The following is a 19,647-nucleotide window of genomic DNA, read 5'->3' on the forward strand; positions in this document are numbered from 1 at the left end:
CCAGGAGAGTAAATTCGACACTCGATGACTGTGCTCGATGCTAACGTACGATTGTGATTCGAGTGTTTCTTGCCTTTCAGGGGCACAAATTCGTGCAACAGAGAGTTGCTAAACACTTCTGGTAGTCAGTGTTTCTGGTTCTTCACCGTCACTACAGTGTGACAATATACGTCAAAGCGTCTACATTCCTGTAATGCTTACTACAGCCGAAGTTTTGACAGATATACTTAAAATTGTCAAAATACTTACAGGCTTTTGATGGGTCGCTAGTGTGACGATCTGGACACAAAGAAAAAGCATTAAATCTCCTTCACTGAGAGGTTGCGCACATGTAGGTACGACAGTCTGTAGTGTTCAAAGTGGCATACCACCCAGAAAGAGAACACATTGGCTTCAATACAATCAAGCCCACTTACAGCAACCACATTCCATGGTGCAAGATGCATTTCACTACAAGAATTCACTAGAACCTAACTGGCACTTGGAACAAGCTACACCAGAGTTGACGACGTGCGCAATCGGGGGGGCGGCACCTTGAAAAGTGAAGTGGTTTGTCTGCAGCTGGGCACATGCTCCCTTTGGAAGCATTTTGCGAAAGTAGCAAAATCGGTGCTAGTGCTGTCCTCTCCACCTCGTTTCATGAGTCGGCTGGATGCACAGTCGAAGCAAGACAGCACAAACACGGATAGGACGAAGTAAATAGTTGTATATAAGCATCTATGCCAAGTACAAAGCTCACAGAATGAAACGCTTCAATTTAGGGCTCACTAATGCGTATACAGTCAAACCCGGCTATATCGAACTCGCAAAAAAGCGCCTATCAGTTCGATATAGAGCATGATTCGATATAAGCCTGCTAAATAATTGGATGTCATAAAAGCACATACCATTTATAAAATCACTTTATTGACGAAACTAGCTTAGTTTCGCATAAATTAGTCCTGCATTTTCTTCTGCTTGGGCAATTTCGCTGCCTGCGATGCACGCACTTCCCCACGTTGTCTAAGGAGTCCGAGCAGCTGAGGCCGCAACCTTCCACATTCGCGCAGAAGCACCGGACTAATGCGAGTGCATCAATCACTTCGGAGGATGTGGGCAAAGGACCGTAGTTGCTTTCCTCAACGTGCCTACTTTCATTTGTGCTCGGTACGATGTCGGCGATGTAGTCTTCGTTTCGGGATCTACCGTCGTCGCGACACCATCATCTGCACTCACAAACTCGTCCACCGTTCATTCGAATGTCCCGGAAATTTTGACAGCTCGCTCCAAACTTCGGCAACACCGGCAACGGCTTCGTCGCATTCATCAGAATTTACAGTCATCACCGAGCACGCGGAAACCGGCACGTATGAAGAACCCCTCGTACACGGCCGTGCGTACACGTCGGGCACCATGGGCACCGGGTTGCGAGTCTGGCCACTTTAGCCCTAATCGTGCTGAGAGTGCTCCTCGGAATCTTGCACGCTGCGGGGATATCACGTTCGACGCGATTTATGATTTCGATCTTCACGACGAAAGGCGAATTCTGCCGCTTCATCACGGCAACACTGCGGGAGAAGGCCCACAGGCGAAAACACGATAAACCAGAGAAGCAGCCAGACAACTCGCACTTTCGCCATCTTGCACGAAGAGCGCACAAGAGCCTCTGATTGGCTGTCTGAGCAAGCGCCGTAGGCGGGCCAGGATCGTTTTTTGCTGGGGAGTGTTGATAGATAGTGATCTAAAGAAAGGAAGGACGCTTGATTCTGCAATCCGTGAGAGAGCATGGCGAAGCGTCGTCAGGGGAGAGGAAGTGGGAAGTGAAAGAGGATAGAGAAAGAGGGAGGATAATAGACTTCACTATGCGCAACAGGGGGAGTGTCGACAGCTCGCCCGAACAGCCCGAGGCAGCGCGGTCACGGTAGGGAGAGCGGTTGGATGGAGCCGCGCCGCCGGGTTACCCCGCTACCGCGAGGGAAAGCCAACTTCTGGGGGCACTTTTCCGCCGCTTGACGTTCGATATATCGGGAGTCACTGCAATATTTGTTCGATGTAAGCGTAATTTTTGCTATATATACTCATTGTAACTATACCGTTACCAGAAATTGTTCGATATATAGAATAATTCGATGTAAACGGGTTCGATATAGTCGGGTTCGACTGTACTTTCTTTCCACCGGCGGCAGTTCGTGCCACATCGACGCAATTCTGGCGCATACACTTACGTCGGAGTCCTCGTCACCTTCGGTGACCAAATTCCTTGCGACATGACATGGTGCCTCTCGCGTACTTTGCACATATGCAGGGTTCTACTGAATGCTCCGTGTCGCGTTTCATTCCGTGAGCACTGTACAGGCCTTGCACAATGATGGGCCTTACATGAGTAAATTTAGTAGTTAAGTTCGGACATTAAAATTTTTTAAAAAATATGAAAACAGTTTTTTGTTCACAAACGAGCCAAAACCAAAGTCTCACCAGAGAGTGCGCTAAGTTGGTCGCCTGTCAAGCCGATGCCACCACCAGCTATAACAGCCCCACCGTAGTCGCCCAGCGACCGAGTGTCCTCCATTCCTTTCATGGCCGGAACGGACAGAGAGTTGTCCGTCTCGGAGGGCAGGTCCGAGCTAGACAGGGATCGCCGATGGTTCTGCTTGGCCGCCGAGAGAGTCGCAGGCGGCTTGCAGGCATTCAGGTCGGCTGGGGAGCTTCGCAGGCGCTGCTGCACGTCAGGGGAGATGCATTTCTGTTACTGGAGCATTACACTGCATTAACCCCTTACTGCGATAGAACTGTATTACCGTATTTACTCGCATAACAATCGTACTTTCTTGACAAAAATATTGACGCAAATTCAGGGGTGCTATCATTAAGCGGGTTAGATTTCCTGCAAAAAATTTTGTTTTTTCTTTTCATCCCGCGTTTGCTGCGGGATGACAACAGGTCAACAAACAGGCCGCTGCTGCTGTATGTAGTGCGGGACACCAAAACAAAAATGGCGGCTGGCGGAACAAGCCGAACGCGCCGAACGAAATTTTTTTTCTTCTCGCGAGTACATTACGTGCATTGAAACAGTTGCTTCCGTATCGGTAATGAATAATGTTGTTAACATCGGCAAGCTTGCGGCAATAACGTAGCCATGTCCACTTTGAGGGGACAGAAACAGATGGGCGCGCCGCTTAGCTGCCAGTGACAGAACACATGGCGGGCATGCTGTGGAAACTGCGGCACTTGTCTTCATGACTATCCTAATATGGCACGTTTCCGCTAAGGTTGGGCGAATATCTTAGCTGTGTTACAAGCGTCCGCGTATGAATAGGGTACACTTCCAATGTATCAGTGTAAACGTGGCTGCTATCGTTGTCGCTCGCGGTTTGTTGCGTGCCCACGAATGCACACGAGAATCGAAAGGCACCTTTTTTGTTGTTGACCACAACCATTATAAAGCCTACACATAATAAAGGCAAGTTTGGTTGCAGCTTTTGTCATGGAAGTGCGGAATGTGATAAAAGGAATGAAATGTTGCATCTGCTTAAGAATGTTTGGTGCGTGCAGACTGCTTGGTTTGTCTTGAAGAGTCCTTCGCGTAACATTCAACAGGTGGTAAGCACGATCATTATTAGCTAGACTTGGCACAGGACATATCGCTGCGGCAAGTTCGGGGTGCGATCATTACACAGGAAATTTTAAAAAATCGAATTTTGACGACAAAATTCAGGGGTGCTATAATTATGCAAGTGCGATCATTATGCGAGTAAATACGGTAGTTAAATCTCAGCATCATGAACACGGATATAATAAATTATCGGATTAATGAAGTGAATAAGAAAATTATCTCACGCTACTGCAGTGTAACCAGCATATGCTCATAACAAATATCGGTAATATACCGTACTTACTCGCATAATGATCGCACTTTTTTTGTCAGAAAAATTGATGCAAAATCAGGGGTGCGATCATTACGCGGGTTAAATTTCCCACAAAAAGAAAACAAACCTTTTTTCGTCCCGCATTTGCTGCGGGACACCAAAACAAAAATGGCGGCCGGCGGAGCAAATTAAACGCGCCGAACGCGATTTTTTTTCTTTTCTCGTGAGTACATTAAGTGCATTGCAACAGTTTCTTCCGAAAGAGTAATGAATAATATCATTAATATCGGCAAGTTTACAGCAATAACATAGCCACGTCCACTTTGAGGGGAGAGAAACAGATGGGCGCACTTAGCTGCCAGTGACATAGAAACACATGGCCGGCATGCTGCGGAAACTGCGGCATCTGTCTTCACTACAATCCTAATACGGCATGTTTCCGCTAAGGGTGGGTGAATATCTTAGCTGTGTTACAAGCGTCGGCGTATGAATAGGGTACACTTTTAACGTATCAGTGTAAACGTGGTTACTATCGTTGCCGCTCGCGGTTTGTTGCATGCCCACGAGTGCAGATGAGAAGAATCGAAAGGCGCCTTTTTTGTTGTTGTCGACCACAGCCATTATAAGCCTACACATAATAAAGGCAAGTTTGGTTGCAGCTTTTTTTTAGTTATGGAAGTGCGGAAAGAGATGAAAGTAATGAAATGAGGCATCTACTTAATGTTTGGTGCTTGCAGACCGCTTGTCTTGAAGAGTCGTTCGCATAGCATTCTTCAGATGGTAAGCGCGATCAATATTAGCTAGACTTGGCACACGACATATCACTGCGGCAAGTTCGAGGTTCGATCATTACACGGGAAATTAAAAAAAATCGAATTTTGACGACAAAATTTAGGGGTGCGATCATTACGCGAGTGCGATCATTATGCAAGTAAATACGGTAGAAGCTATTTTTGTGTCAGATTAGACTTCATTAAGAAAGGGAAAATGAGAGATCCCCCCGATTGTAGCAATTGCAACAAAGGAAACCCCATACGAGTTCCTCGAAAAAAAAGCCTCGCAGCTGAAGAAAAATTCGTCCTGGTCTGGGACTCGAATCCGAGACCACTGCCTTTCCAGGGCAGCCACTCAACCAACTGAGCTAACCAGGTGGCTAGCAGATGGCAGGGCAAAGTTGAATTTATCGACAACTCAAAGCAAAGGCAAGAGTTTGACGTAATAGTTCTGCGGAAACCCCCAAGGTGGAGGGAAGTAAGAAAGGGAAAATGAGACATCCACCCAATAAATTGCTACAAAGGAAAGCCATACAGGTTCCATACGCATACGCATGCGATCGTTTCCGGCGCTTGGCTGTTTTTGTAAACAGAAAAGGCGCCATCCACACAAGTGTAATGTGGTGGTATTTTATGCACTTTTAGTGCAATGCAATCGCATTTGAGCACCTTTTGGAACCTGCTAGCCTTGCACAAGCAGGTAATATATTGGGTTGTGTTCTGGCAAATTTCGTTGGAGCAGAATTTAGTACAGCGACATTTCGTTGTCGTGAAGTATGAAATGCATTGAATCCTATGGGCATTCGCTGGGGATACGAAAATATTTCGTTGTCGCAAGAACTTTGTTGCAGCGCGATTTCATTATTACGAATTTTGACTGAATAGCAAAGTAATTTCGGCTGCCCCTTCAACTTCGTTACGACGTTCGAGCATAACACCGGGCTATGCATCTCCTTTTATTGGTTTGTTTTGATATTTTTAATGCCAGACTCGTCAGTTTACTGCGACATTGAGCGATGTTTTCAATATCACAAATCTTCAGTAGACCTCACCTTACTGCATCTCAAGGTTTTCCCCACATGAAGAGGAGGTGCAGTAGCACTATTACCACATCTATGCACCCACCTCCCCCTTCACTTCTTCTAACCCGTCCAAAAAATTAAGTTCTCACACTTTACATGCCACCAAACCCACGAGCTCATTACAAGGATTATGTAGTGGTGGACTCCAGATTAACTCTGACTCCCTGAGCTTCTTTAATATGCATCCAATGTACGGCACACATGTGTTCTTGCATTTTGCCCCCATCAGAATGCAGCCACTGTGGCGGCAATTGAACCCCTTACCTCTTACCCAGTAGCACAACGCCACAGTCACTGAGCCGGCACCAGGGTGGGTCCTACATAGTGTTGCCAACAACGAACCAAATGTAGCGGGAGAATAAATGTTCAGAGTCCCGAGATGACCCAGCCTGGATGGCCAAATGCCCAGACTTAATAGCAATCAATAAACCAGCTTTCCTGTTTACAATGCTGACAGCTCAGATGCGCATTTTTAATGCAATAGCATTAGGAGTGTCAAAGTGAGAAAAAGTGTATGTGTGTGAAGTGTGGAAGGCCTTTCATGTGGTAGAGGTTGAGAAGGGATAGGAGAGCTTAGAAGAGTGTGTATATGCGTGTGTGTACAGTAAAACCCCCGTTATAGGTACCACGGTTTCACGACGATCCGAGTTTTACAACGGATTAGCGCAGCCCCGGTGAAGTCCCCATAGAAGCAACGCATTAAACACCTCGGTTATCCAACGCGACTTAATGTTTGACTCGCTTTATATGACGACCTACGCGAAGCACTGGATCGAGCGGCGGACGAAAGTGCCATGGGCTTCTTTCCTCGCACGGTCTCTCATTCAGGAGGGGGGCCCCTTCGCATGCGGAGTGCTTGACCCCACTCGACGCTTGACCGGTTCGCTTCGGCACAGCTTTCTTCCCTGCCTCGTCTCATTGTTCCTTTCTCTTCCCTCTGCAGCAGCCGCCTGGTGCGCTGAGCGCGTTTTCATCTCCACAATCGCTTTCTCCTTCTCTTCTCGCTGGTGTCACCTCAAGTCGTGCTGGAGAAGCATTTCTCTCCTTCCAAGTTCCCACTCTCACAGCAGCAGATCGCAAACAAGGTTGCACATAGAGGTCTTCGCACATGTTCTTCATCGCATTCGTAACGAACAGCGTTCAGTTGAGAAGTTTTGGGTTGCGTTGAGCAACGGTGATGCATGATGTCCCGAAAACGAACAGTTCTGTCACTTGGCGATAAACTAAATATCATCGAAGAGGCGGCAAAGAGGCATGGAGCTGCACGCTCAAGGCTGATTCAGGCTTCGTCGCAGACGATTTGGAGAGTTTAATACTCACCACGACCTTCGCCAAGCATGTTGAGGCCAATGCCAACGTTGCTATCTGTGGCGAGGCGGAGTGTCGCTGGATGATGCCATCAAGGAGGCGTTGCCTCGTGGCCACACCACTGTGACATTGGACGAGGAAGACAACGCCAAAGATGCTGTGCCTGTGCCTACCACGTTCGCTGATGTGCTACAACACACAGATGGCATCTGGAGTTTCATCTGCTCGCGCGACATCGCAGAGGACCTACTTTTGGGCGTTGCTCAACTCGTGCGAATGCACTTGCCTCTCGGATCGAACAAGGCACAAAGGAAGCACTGATTATTAAGTGTGGAGAACCTTCAAGCACACAGTGTGGCATGGTTCGTGCCAGCTCGTGGAAATCGCGGATGTGGATTGCGGTACAAGGTTTCTTTAATTTAATAAAGCATGATTGGCACCTGTACTGCAGTAATCTGTTCGCAATTACTTTTTTGTCGATTTGGGTTTCCAAGCCCTGCAGCGTATTAGTTTGTAGTTTACATTGAAGCTTATCGTAAATCCGTCACACGAAACAGTGTTTCTATAGGCATAACTTTTGTTTGGATTTTACAACACCCGCATTTAACAATGCTTTGTCACGGTCCTGAGAAAGTCGCATAATCAGGTTTGCACTGTATATGTATGTGTATGCATATATAGGACCTATGTCGAATGAACTCCTAAACAACGCTTTACAATGTGGTGAACGCGGTTTCAATCATAGATGTGGGATCTCAAAGAGATGCGATGTAATGCTAACGAATTTCTCTCGCATTTACCACTGATTTGCCACTGAATCTTTTTTTCTCTTTTGTCTACTAGTGTTGCATTGTCATAAACAAAGATGGTTTAGTTTTTGTCGTGCCTCTAGTTCTGTTGTAGGCCCTGACCGTCGACAGTAACTTTTTATTTGCGTTGGTAGCCACATTAGCCAGACAACTACAGTGCCTTTCTTGTTGTAAAAATTGTGACGTAGTGGGACTAAAAAATGGTGAAACTATGCTCCATATACAGAATGACGGCTCCTGGCAATGACGGGGTCACTCGCTGCCAGCAGCACCCTCCCTCCCCGACTTTGTCCACTTGTTTGTTGGCAACTCTAGTCCCAGCCCTCTCGTGTTAGAAGTGGTAAACGCCAACACACTAACGATGCAGCGATGGAATGGTCCTGACAGGCTGACACTGGTAAACCCTGTCCCACAGCTAAAAAAAGAAAAATTATGCAGATCCAATGCATACGTTGGGATCTATGTGAAGCAAAGGCTGTGTGAAGTGACTAGCTAAATGCTCTAAAGCCTTTTATCTTCTGCAACCCGTCTTGCAGGATAGAAAACATGTGCCTGCCCAGTAGGACGGCAAGATGCAGAGACCCCGACTCTGTGACAGAGGTGACCCAAGCAACAAGGATTACCCTCTCCAGGTCAGCCCATTTTTTGTTACACCATCTCTGCGATTGGGCCAGCGTACTCTTGCACTATCTCCAAGAACAGTCCCATTTAGTCGGCAAGAAGACGACGGAGCAGACGTGCCGAATCCTGAGAAAGACGGCATCAAATGCTTTGCTCTAATAATGGAATTGTGCGCTTGAAAAGGCATGTAGTTGTTGCACTGAGGATATTTAGGCACAATTTGTTACTTGGCCACCCAATTCTATCAAGAAATGAACCAGCCCCACAGGTGCCTCTGTAGGGGCAGTACAGATGGAGGCACTACATATACGCCGACTTGTTATGCAAGCGCTGTCCCGCGTACGAGTAACACGGCAAGACAGCAGCAGTAGCCACGGTCAGCGAACGCTGGGAGGGTTCGCCTAGAAAGCTTCTTTTTAGAAGTACCGACTCACGTCGTTGGACTTCCTTCCTGGGAGTGTGCTTGCTTTGGAGAACAGCCGGGGCTCCAATGCTGTAAACCTGTAGTGAACCCTGGGGCTGCTTGCGGGTAGTGGAGAGACAGAATGCAGGGCCTCCTGCAGCTCAGGTTCTTGCAGGGGGCAGGGGACTAGCTCAGAGTTCGTGCCTGCAGAGAGACGGCAATATCACGCAGATGTACATGACAGTGCTGAATCATTCACACCAGAACACTTAAAGGGACACAAAAGCAAAACAATAAACAAGTTTGGATGGATGAAGAGTTGTTCGGAAACTCTACTTGTTGTTAATTTCGAAATAATAGGCTGATCATTAGAAGAGAAAATGACGATCAAAGTTTTTTTTTTTTTTTGCGCAGTATCCCCAGCGCCAGTACGTCACAGTGACGTCATGGATTTCAAAGTACTATTTTTTTGTATTTAGGCTGCGTTGGCTCGGCAAAGTTGCCGAAAATCGCCTTGCTCAATCTATGTCTTCTTTAGAACACACTATAGTTTATCTCTATGGCTAAAGAATTAACTAGGCCCTAGAAGCCGCTGCCAAAACGCATAACGTCACAGCAAACTGGTGCGGGAACTCCAAGGACGCATCCCCACCCGTCTTTGTGTTATTTTGCTTCTTCTGGCTTACCAAGTGTCTCATCTTGGTAAGAGGGGTGTTTCTGTTATTGTAGAACGGCAATTTACTGATACAGAAGAAATCATTCCTCTCTTTAGTGTGGCTTTAAGCTCAACTGCAACAAAATTTCACTTTCATTCATTCATTTATTAATACTGTTAGCTCCATCAGGGCATTTCACAGGGGCAGAAAAGCTCACTCTAAAACATAAGGCACTTCCCATTAAACAAACAGCAAGGCGTGAACAACACGTGCACAAGAGAAATGGATAGTTACAGGAGAAGCATATATCACTTTATACAAATACAAAAAAAAAAGTGATACCGTGACAGTATACAAGGTCCAGGTACGCCATATAATTTAGATTTCTTAAAAACTGCACTTGCACGTGGAGGCAAAACAACGTAGTTGGGCAACCTGTTCCATTCACCGATTGCCAAAGGAAAAAAAAAATGCATGCTTTGGCTAAATTAAGTTGACAATAAATGAGTGGAATATACTACTGACGCAATCATTGCAAAGCTGCAGGGCTGGTAATTGACTAATTTTTTTGTTGACTGCCCTAGCGCCTAAGCAATCGTGTGCAACTGGTTCCACAGGTGGTTTCGGCTTCTTGCGCTTGCAAAACTGATGGCTATCTCATTACTAATCGCTCAAAGGGAGACCGCTTGTTTCTCGCTCGTTTAGTGCTCACAGGGGTGCGCATAGGAAGGATGCCACCGTGCATGCTTTCCGTGGATCTTTTTTTTTGGGGGGGGGACCCACGAAAACTAATTGCCTCTGTTTGGCAATAAGATGATTAGCGGAAGTTTGTCACACGTTTTGCTTTTTTGACGGGCACACAACGATGCAGTTTTCTTGAGTTGCTTTTTTGACGGGCACACCACCACGCAGTTTTCTTGAGTAAGTGCACCTACGCAGTTCGATTATGCTACGGATGTATTTATTAGTGTAAGAGCAGGAACATTTGAGCCTTGCGAAATACTCTCGTGCGTGCATTTTCAAAGCCTTGAACTATGTGTATAACAATGCATCAAATTATTTTGATAAGTTTATTTCCTTTTTATTGCTGTTATTTCTGAATGGAAAGTACATATATACCAATACAAAATATCTTTTTCTCACTTAACGGTCACCCTAGAAAAATTACGGTAAATTTTTTTCAAGATAAGTCTCAAAGAAGAATTGAAATCTGCAATAAAAAATATCGACCCTGGGCGGTCGCATAGGGCGAAAAGAATCGACCCTCAAAGGGTTAATTTGACTCCAGTTAATTAGATTTTTTTTTGTTAATTCGATCCTGACTGAAGTTCCCAGCCGGTGTACATGCACTTCTATGGGTCCAAACGATTGCTACTTCGATCCTAAAATTGGCATTCGCTGGAAAATTCGAACTTGACCAGTCCACACGAATGCGCCTGACCCATACGGTGATCCCAATAACAACCTCTTTAGTGGAAGCATTGGTTTCAGCAGAAGTTAGGGGACAGTGAATGCGTTGAACACAAGCGATCTCCCATCAAAAACGACTATTTCTGGCCCACCCTAGGAAGACCTTCAAGCAATGACTGTAGCTCACAATGTCTGATTACGGTATTTACCCCGTTCTGACAGGCACCTTTTGTTTTCCAAAGAAATTGGGCCAAAAATTGCCTGCACGATTCAATTGGATACGAAATCAAAACCACCGCTGCTGCGTTCGTACACTTTACGACTGCATTGCGGCAAAGCTGGCTTAAAGAAACTGGGCGCCATTTTAAGAAGATCGGGTGAAAGTTTCACTTCTACATTGGTTAGAAGCTTTAAACCATTTCTAGTTCTACTTCGAAAAAATAGAAAGTTGGCAAGTGTTTGATTCGGAGGCATGTTACACTTGAGCAAATTGTGCCAAATGAATCAACAGTCTGTTTTGACATTTTATTCTGCATCTTGTTTAATTGGACCCACCGGATAATCCAATCAATTTCGTTAGTCCTGCCAGGGTAGAATTAACGGAAGTCAATGGTATCTCTTTCCTTCTGTCATCTTTTCTTAAACTGATGGGTTCTTGGCATAGATTGGCCAGCTGTCCTCAATAAAACTGCTAGTTCAACGCGAGCACTCTGTCCCGTTCCTTCTTGTTTCTTTCCTTACATTCTGTATGAGCTGTAACACTGCTACGAAGAATGCCTCATTTGCGTAATGTTCTACATTGCATCTCCCTGACGGCACGGGCGTACCAGTGGCCTCTCCCTCCTTCTTCCGGGGGCTCATCGGCGGAACGTCAGCCTTGCGCAGGTGTGCCAGGTGCCGCTGCTGGTCGGCCGTCAGCACCGCCTGGAGGCGCGCCAGGTCCCGCACATGGGCCTGCTGAGCCTCCAGGAACCGGTCGTTGGCCATCTGCCACGTGCGCTTCAGGCAGCCATGCTCCCGCTTCTCTCGTTCCAGCAAGTTGCACACTGCAAGTCAAGGTCGTGCAAACAATGAAGAAGAGGTCGACAGCCCGTGCTGAACATCCCCGTAAACCAACAAAAAGAAGCAGACCAAAAGCATACAAGGCGTCCCAGCAGCCTTCTACGCTTATGCAACTTTGTGGACGTCACACTCAAGACAAATTTTTTTAAGTTGTGCTGTTTAGTTTTAACGTCTCGAAGCTGTTCAGCGGGCTATGAGGGACAGTGGAGGCGGAGGGCTGCAGATTAACTTCAACCACATAGATTTCTTTATGTGCAGCCAAAGCACGGAACACAAGCATTTTAGCATTATATTGCCACTGGAATATGGCCACCACAGCCATTTGTCCAACCCCGCGAACTTGTGCGCAGGTGTACAACACTACAGTCGCCGACCGTTTATTCGGACCTCACGGACTGCGGAAATGTCCGAATAAACAGGTGTCCGAAAAAAGCAGAATAAGAAGAAAAAAAAATGAAATCCTTTATTTCCACGCACTTATTCTGGCTCGGCAGTAGGCTTGAAGAAATCGTGAATCACACGCTGTTCCGTTTACGTGCAATCAGATAAGCCTGAATCTCTGAGAGCGTCGTACGGTCACTATAGGCGGCTGAAAGCACAGTCACTGCTTGTGCAAGCTCCGCATGCGACGGCAGCGTGGCACATGGTGCGTCATCTTCCGACTCAGACTCAATGTCCGGCGGTGCAGCAGAAACCTGACGAATGATCTCGCCGTCGTCGAGTTCTGCGCATGTCAGTACAGCAGTGTCAGCACCTGTGAAACTGTCAAATGAGACGGTGTCCGGAGTCGCAATTCAACCACTGCGCAGGTCTCGGCAGAATATTTTCCGCGTCAGTAGGGAGCACATCAGAAGGCGACAAATCTTAGGCCTCCCGGCATTCCCCAGCGCAGTCTGTGCGGGCACTGTCAACACCATTAGACACTTGACACGATGTTTCCGTATGCCGTGTTGGGTCACCGAAACCTCGACACAGCACACAAAGCAAACACCACCGTGCCGACACCAGTCGCACAAACGAAAAAACATGGCCTGCTCGCAGCGTCGTGCGCGAAGAAACAAAACAACTGCTGGATTGTCTTGACATGGCTTACTAAGCTGAAACCAGAACTGCTGCAGAATCGAACCAGGCAGAAACGATGATGATGAGCGGGGATTTCCAGTAGCGCCACTTCGTGGGGCAGCAAGGAAGCTCCGTTCAAAACAAAAATGGCGTTCAGCAAGTCGAACCATGCATCGGTCAGAGACGGTGCATGGTGCTCTCGACCGAGTTGGCTCAAGGAGTGTCCGAAAAATCAGACGAGAGGTTGCAAGGCGTCCGAACTTTCGGCAGTTGTTATACATCGTGGTCTATGGGGAGAATGGCGGTGCCGCAAAGCTGACCGAATAATCGGGCATGTCCTAATTTTTGGAATCCGGAAGATCAGTCGGCGACTGTATATACCCACTAGGCTAACGCGGTAGGTACACTCAACACAAAGGTGCCTCGACTGGTGCAGTAGCAGTGCGACTCGGGCTTACGCAGACACGAAATGCTTCACATCTTTTTAAGTTGCTGCAATAAAAGATGTGTTGCGTGTGCACGTCATATCAGCATGTGGCGGGGCGTTATCGTAATGGTATCAAAGAGGCGATGCCACTAACAAGCTACTTTCAAACGGAAAGTTTTCAAGCCGGGTAAAAGGAGACACTTTTTGCGTGTGCCGACCACAATGAGGAGATGACAGTAATAAGGAAGAAGGCACTGTAGAATGAGCATGGCACGTTCATATTCCATAAATGCTGTTTTCATTTTGTGAATGCTGTCCTCGCTTTCGAGGTAAGCTTTTTTTCTTTTTTTTTTTTTTTTCTCTGGCGTCGGACTTTCGGAGGCAGCTTAGAATTGGGGCCGGCCTAGATTCGAGATAACATTTTTTCTATCTGATTCCAATATATCACTGCAAACCATGTAGAAGTGATCTAAAAAATTTGTTGTATCAACCAAGGTGGCGAAAAATTTTGCAGAAATCGCGGAAGTACACCATCTTTCAAACCACAATACCTCCGGAATGGCGCAGCCGAGCACCGCCATCTTGGTCTTGTCGGAAAGCGCATTTTGCTGACTTCGAATTTGCCGCCTCAGCTATCTCCTCCATACAGAAACAAGCACACAAAATGCAAATGACTGAAGGTTGTGCTGGAGTCTGGAATTGGTTGCACCCACTACGCGACTACAGCGCGGTTCACCATTGGTCCGACGCTCGCGTCTGCTCGGCTTTTTGCACCTCTCCTGTTCTGCTCAGTTTGTGGAACTGATTTCTTTGTTACCGATAAGCCTATTTTGACCCTCTCTCTCTTTCCCTTTCTTTCTTTTTTTAATGGCCTCGGGCTACAGTGTAGCTCGTGACAGTCGCTTTTTTGTCTTGACTTTTATAAATTTGTGATGCGGCTATTTGTTCACCCCGAAAATCTGCTTGATGCGAAGGTAACATAAAAAAATGACACAGAATTTATTGACGAAAAATTGACAAAATGATAAAAAAATTATTGTCGCAAAAAAAAAAAAGTGCAAGACTGTCACAACCTTCAGCATGCATTTAGCTATGCAGTTAATGCTCAATGAGCCTTCCATTGCATTTTTTAAGCTCCCCAGGCCCTCCATAAAGTTCCGAGGGACAAAAATTCTGCTCAATAAAATTCAATAATATGTTTTCAAGGTACTGTACCTCTGAAACCTCTATGGAAGTATCGGAAAGACATTCTACACATATGTGCAAATTTTCATCAAATTGCACGAAGAAATAAGGAAGTTGAATGTCAAAGCCATGTCCCCCCTTAAGATTAAATTCTGGGGTTTGACAAGCCGAAACTGTGATATAATTATGAGGCACCCCGTAGCGAGGGACTCTGGATTAATTTTGACCGCCTGGGTTTCTCTAACTTAAACCTAAATCAAAGTACCCATGAACATTCCTGCATTTCACCCCACATCTACATGCGGTCGCCACAACCAGGATCAAACCCGCGACCTTAAGCTGAGCATCACAGTGCCGTAGCCACTAAGCTACCGCAGTGAGTGTGATTTTGTCTGTGTACGTTGTGTCAGCTTTCAGGAACACTTTTAACTATTCATAACTGCACTACGTAATACATGCGTTTGCAGCTAGCACCACTTTTTCAGTGAGGCACTTCCAAGGAATTCATGCACGCTTTTCCTGGGGCAAAGCACTAACCCCTCGTATTCAGAAATGTAACTTAACTTGAAGCCCATGCTTGACTTCACATAGACGCCTGGTGTGAATGCACCCAAGACGCTCATTGCGTTTCCTTTGGTGCGTTCACGACAGGCGTCATCTAAATCAAGTCAAACGTGAGCTTCAAGTTAAGATGCATTTACGAATACGGGGGTAAGAGGATGGCAATGTCTTCTCCATGCGATTTTAGTGAATCTGAAGACGATTTTTGAGCCAAGGAAGAACACAGCACTTCTTCAGTCAATGAACAAACGTCCTAGGAATGAAAGCGCAGAAGAAAGTGACAGCGAGGACCCTAGAGAAGATGGTTTCCTGCAGTCATCACCCACAAACGTCATGCTTCGCAGGAGATTGTATACTGTACAAGAGCTTTAGAAATAACGAAACTGCAGCGGAACCTCGTTACTACAAATGCCATATTAAACTGTTCAGATTAACAAACTTTCAAGAAATCCTCTTCTGACTACTTATACACAGCTTCAGTCTAAAAATATTTCAGTACTATGAACTTCAGAATACCACACTATTTGGAATAAGGGTCACTATTCAGTTTCCGGGTCATGTTAACAACAACTAAGTACTACGAACTAATATTAAGAAATCTCTTAGATTTCTGCATATCTTTCACGGCAGCCGGAACAGTAGGCTAGCAGACAAGGCACAAAAAGTAGATGCCACAACGCATGGGTTCAGAGAACCCCAGACGGTGCTGGAAGAAAAACACGCAATGCAGAGGTGACCAGTTGCACCGGAGGTGCGTCTCTTCCTTCTTTCGCCCTTCTTTCTACGCACCCCTGTTCTTTCTTTCCAGCTACTTTCTGCAGCTGTACCAGCTAGGCGCGCAGAGAAATGTATCGAGACTTCGAAGTATTTTGACATACGTCCCTTACTAATCACGAGTTTACATGAATGTGCCTTCTGTGCAGCCTCCAAAAGCATAAAATACCATTAGTGGAAGAGCAGCACTTCTTTACAGAAAGTTGATAAGGTGCGGCCCTCACGCGTGACCGAACCTTTTGGTCGAAACGGTGCCGGAGCAGGTGGCAACTACTACACACCCCGGATCACCGAATACATATACCATTGCATCGGAGGTCAATGCACAGCTCTCACCATCTAGTGGGGACACGCAGAAGTGCGCAGCACACGAAAATTCACCGGTGTGCGCATGCTGCATTGAGTCACCGACCGCGATTGGTTTTCTGATTAAAAAATTATTTTTTTCTGCTAACTTTGGGCTTTCAAGATCGGGGAGCAGCCCCTACACGAGTCTATACGCTACTTCCTCACCAGAATGACCGCAGAGTAAGCAAAGGCTCGTCGAAGGGTTAAACAAACTGCACAGTAACTAAATCGTGGTTCTGAACATAACATGACATTAGTTATAAACCTGGTAGGTGGAAAGAACCTCATCACAATCACGCAACCAGGGCAACTGCCTGTTTCAGCCCACCTTCCTGAAACTGCTTGCGCAGCTGGTCCATGTCTTCCTGCATGACCGTCTTCTGGGTGTTGAGGACCGCCACGTACATTTCCAAGTCACTGCGGGATGCCTTCTCCGCCTGCAGTCCCTTTAACAAGCTGGTCAGCTGAAACAAGGCAATAAGAGAATGCAAGAAAGTTGCATTCAGGCAAAGTTTTCAGCTGTAATAGATGCAGCCAAACAACAACTTGGTGCGACCAGCTTAAGTGCAAATAGATTGCATCTGCTCTTCCAGCTGTTCAAGATGGCTTTACCTGGGCAGCCAATCTCAGTAGACTTCATGCTGCTAGCAGCTAATATTTCTAAGTGCATCTCTGTATAGTCATTTGAAACAGTGCTTAAAGGAATATTAAATGCAAATGCTATGTGTAGTCAAAATAAAAGGTTTCGGGGGTAAGGAGAGTGTCAGCAGGCAACTTAGCCCCTGAGAAGGCCCCTGATGAAGGTAGCGCATCTCTCGAAGACAGCAGATCCCCGACAAAATGGGTGAAGATGCAGCGTCCACACTTCGATGCAGTGCAGTACCTTTGTGCAGCACTAACAATATCAGGGTTTGAGCTCTGCCATGAACCCCAGTGAGTGGGACAGCTGCACCACACTCTTGTACTCTGATAGTGATGGAAACATGTTTACACATACCTAGTTATTATCTGTGGGTGCTTTATGAATTACCATCAGGACATAATGCAGTATGGCGAGCTGGTTCTACATTTTTCACAGTGCCAGTGGTCATGAACTGCCATTTACATCATACTCTCACTAACCAAATCTCTGCACTCAGTTAAAACAATGCTTTGGGCATATTTCGCAGAACTAGTGGGGCACTTTCTCTTTCTTAACGGCTGTCTTTAAAGTACCTGTAGCGAGATCTTGGTGTATCTTCGCTAAGTTGAAAATTCATGGAGCTGTAGAGGCATGAGTGGCTAAACTATAACCCAAGGAAAATGCACTGTCTATGCTTCCCATCCTTCTTGTGTGGGACGAACAGCTTCTGCAAGAATTAACACAGACGATAGTGATACGTTTCCAAGTACAATGTGTAGAAACTATTACTAAGCAAGTTATATGGATGGGATATTTTGTTGATGAATTCACAGGAAAAGGTAGCTACACATTTTGACAGGAACATCTGTCTAGTCAAGTTAATCAATTATGAAGTTAATATCCTCCCCCATCGAAAAGCGGGATTTATTAAAAGCGAAATTTCTTGACGGACTCGGCTCCTTTCCCGGGAGTTAAACAGTGAAAGCACAGTTGTATCAGAAACGTCGAGTTTGAGACACTAACTTGGTAAGTGGCTCGAACAGTGTGAATACAGAACGCGAGTAGTAAAAAGGGAAACAACATTGGTAATATTGGTGCGTGTCTAATTTCCCATCCCATTCTGCGCACTGTTTATTAGGTCAGCTGCTTCACAAACTAGGTGGCATTAAAAATTGTGACAGACCTTGTCATCGAGATGAGAGAGGATTTCGGCAGGCGTGCCACCCCGTACCGCGTCGCTGAGCGTGCCAGAGCCGAGACCGTGGACGAGGCCCGTGAAGGCCGCCTCGTACACGTGCAGCTGCTCGTCTGTCGATCGCAGCTTGTCCTTCAGGGCCTTAATCTCCTCTTCCAGGGGCACCACCAGAGACCGAAGCATTTCCGCATCCTCTTGTGCCTGGTACATAACACAGCACAGCATTGCATGCTGCATCTCTAAGAAAGCCATTACACCAGTTGCCAAACGCCCCGTTTTTGCATGCGCAACACTCTCCAATATTCACGAATCGTAACTGTTACGGGCAAAGTGGGAAAGCGAGCAATTGAGTAGGCATGAATTTCCTTTTCAAGTGCGGCTTCATGGCAACTTCGAGCAAGTTCAGCAGGAGCTAGGTAGTGCAGTGCGTGGAGCCTCAGAAAGTTGGCCACTATTGCTGTTATAACCTGTTGTAAGCTTGTAGTGGTTCGTACCACTAGTCGCACAGTGGGCAGCACGTGAAATCACATCGTGTGTGTTGTGCATTAAGTGAGAATCTCGTGTATGCCACAGCTGTCCGATCCGTCAGGCAAGCAGATCGTACAGATCTTACATGCATGCATTTAGTACTTGATTTTTGGACTTCGCGTGCATCTTCACGACAATGCAGAACCACACCTGGACATCGTCCACATCGCTGCAAGACCACACTGCACTTCAAAAGCAAGCAGCAGCAAAAGTGGTATAATGGCTCAATGTGCAAAACAAGATTGCTTTGGCAATTGCCGGGCAATAATGTCAGGCCGATTTTACAAATATTGGGATGTAGTATGCAGTCAATTACAAGATTTATGTGCACTGACATTTTTTTGTCCCATCTCAGAACATTGCAGTTCTATAGGGTCAGGCATGAGGTAATGTGGCTATTATTAACAGCAAGAAGAAAAAAAAAGAATGTTCATCAACACCCTCTATGACAGACAATTTCCACAAGGGCTCGTAGATATTGCTGTGGGCCAGCATTTACGATGACAAATAGGCCAGTGGTCTGAAAACGACACCGTCGCTTACATTTAGAGGCTAGTGCCGGCTGTTGCCTTTTGGCCAAGGGCAGCTTAGTCATTTGTAAATATACTTGTATATAGCTTCCAGTCTGCATTTTGCCACATAACATATTTGGTGGAAGCAAATTTAAATGGGCAAGAGAACAGGCAATGAAGCCGCTGCCTATATATATGCACTACATGGCCAATAATTATGCTTGAACGAAACCATTTCTTAGTTGCACCTAATTACCCAGCTGTGCTTCAAATACTATACTCCTGCCTCAAACTATGGTGTTCGCTGAGAGAAAAGGCAAATATTACAATACTCGGAAAACTGCTAATCAAGCATACTAGGGACACAGCACTGAAAAAAATATTGCAACTGTTTTCTCTGAACTTCCATAAAAATAAATCAGGATGACTTTGCAGCTTCTGCTCCATGGCAACATTGTTACGAT

The 19,647-nt window shown here is 46.1% G+C and overlaps 1 protein-coding gene across 7 annotated transcripts in view; it reads right to left on the minus strand.

The window, feature by feature from the left end:
- The window catches only part of LOC126548229 (rab GTPase-binding effector protein 1-like), a 77,273-nt gene that overhangs the window by 40,672 nt on the left and 16,954 nt on the right, over positions 1-19,647 (minus strand). For 5 of the 7 annotated variants that reach the window (XM_055063769.1, XM_055063768.1, XM_055063766.1 and 2 more), the window contains exons 5-10: positions 18,132-18,344; positions 16,655-16,790; positions 11,735-11,953; positions 8,873-9,045; positions 2,455-2,698; positions 250-279 (exon numbers count right to left, since the gene is read on the minus strand). In XM_055063769.1, coding sequence (XP_054919744.1) covers positions 250-279; positions 2,455-2,698; positions 8,873-9,045; positions 11,735-11,953; positions 16,655-16,790; positions 18,132-18,344 — 1,015 coding nt within the window. The remainder of the gene's footprint in view (positions 1-249; positions 280-2,454; positions 2,699-8,872; positions 9,046-11,734; positions 11,954-16,654; positions 16,791-18,131; positions 18,345-19,647) is intronic. The other 2 variants (XM_055063767.1, XM_050196376.3) reach the window with 2 other exon arrangements.

Source organism: Dermacentor andersoni, chromosome 3 (genome assembly GCF_023375885.2).
Source record: "Dermacentor andersoni chromosome 3, qqDerAnde1_hic_scaffold, whole genome shotgun sequence".
NCBI classification, from domain to species: domain Eukaryota; kingdom Metazoa; phylum Arthropoda; class Arachnida; order Ixodida; family Ixodidae; genus Dermacentor; species Dermacentor andersoni.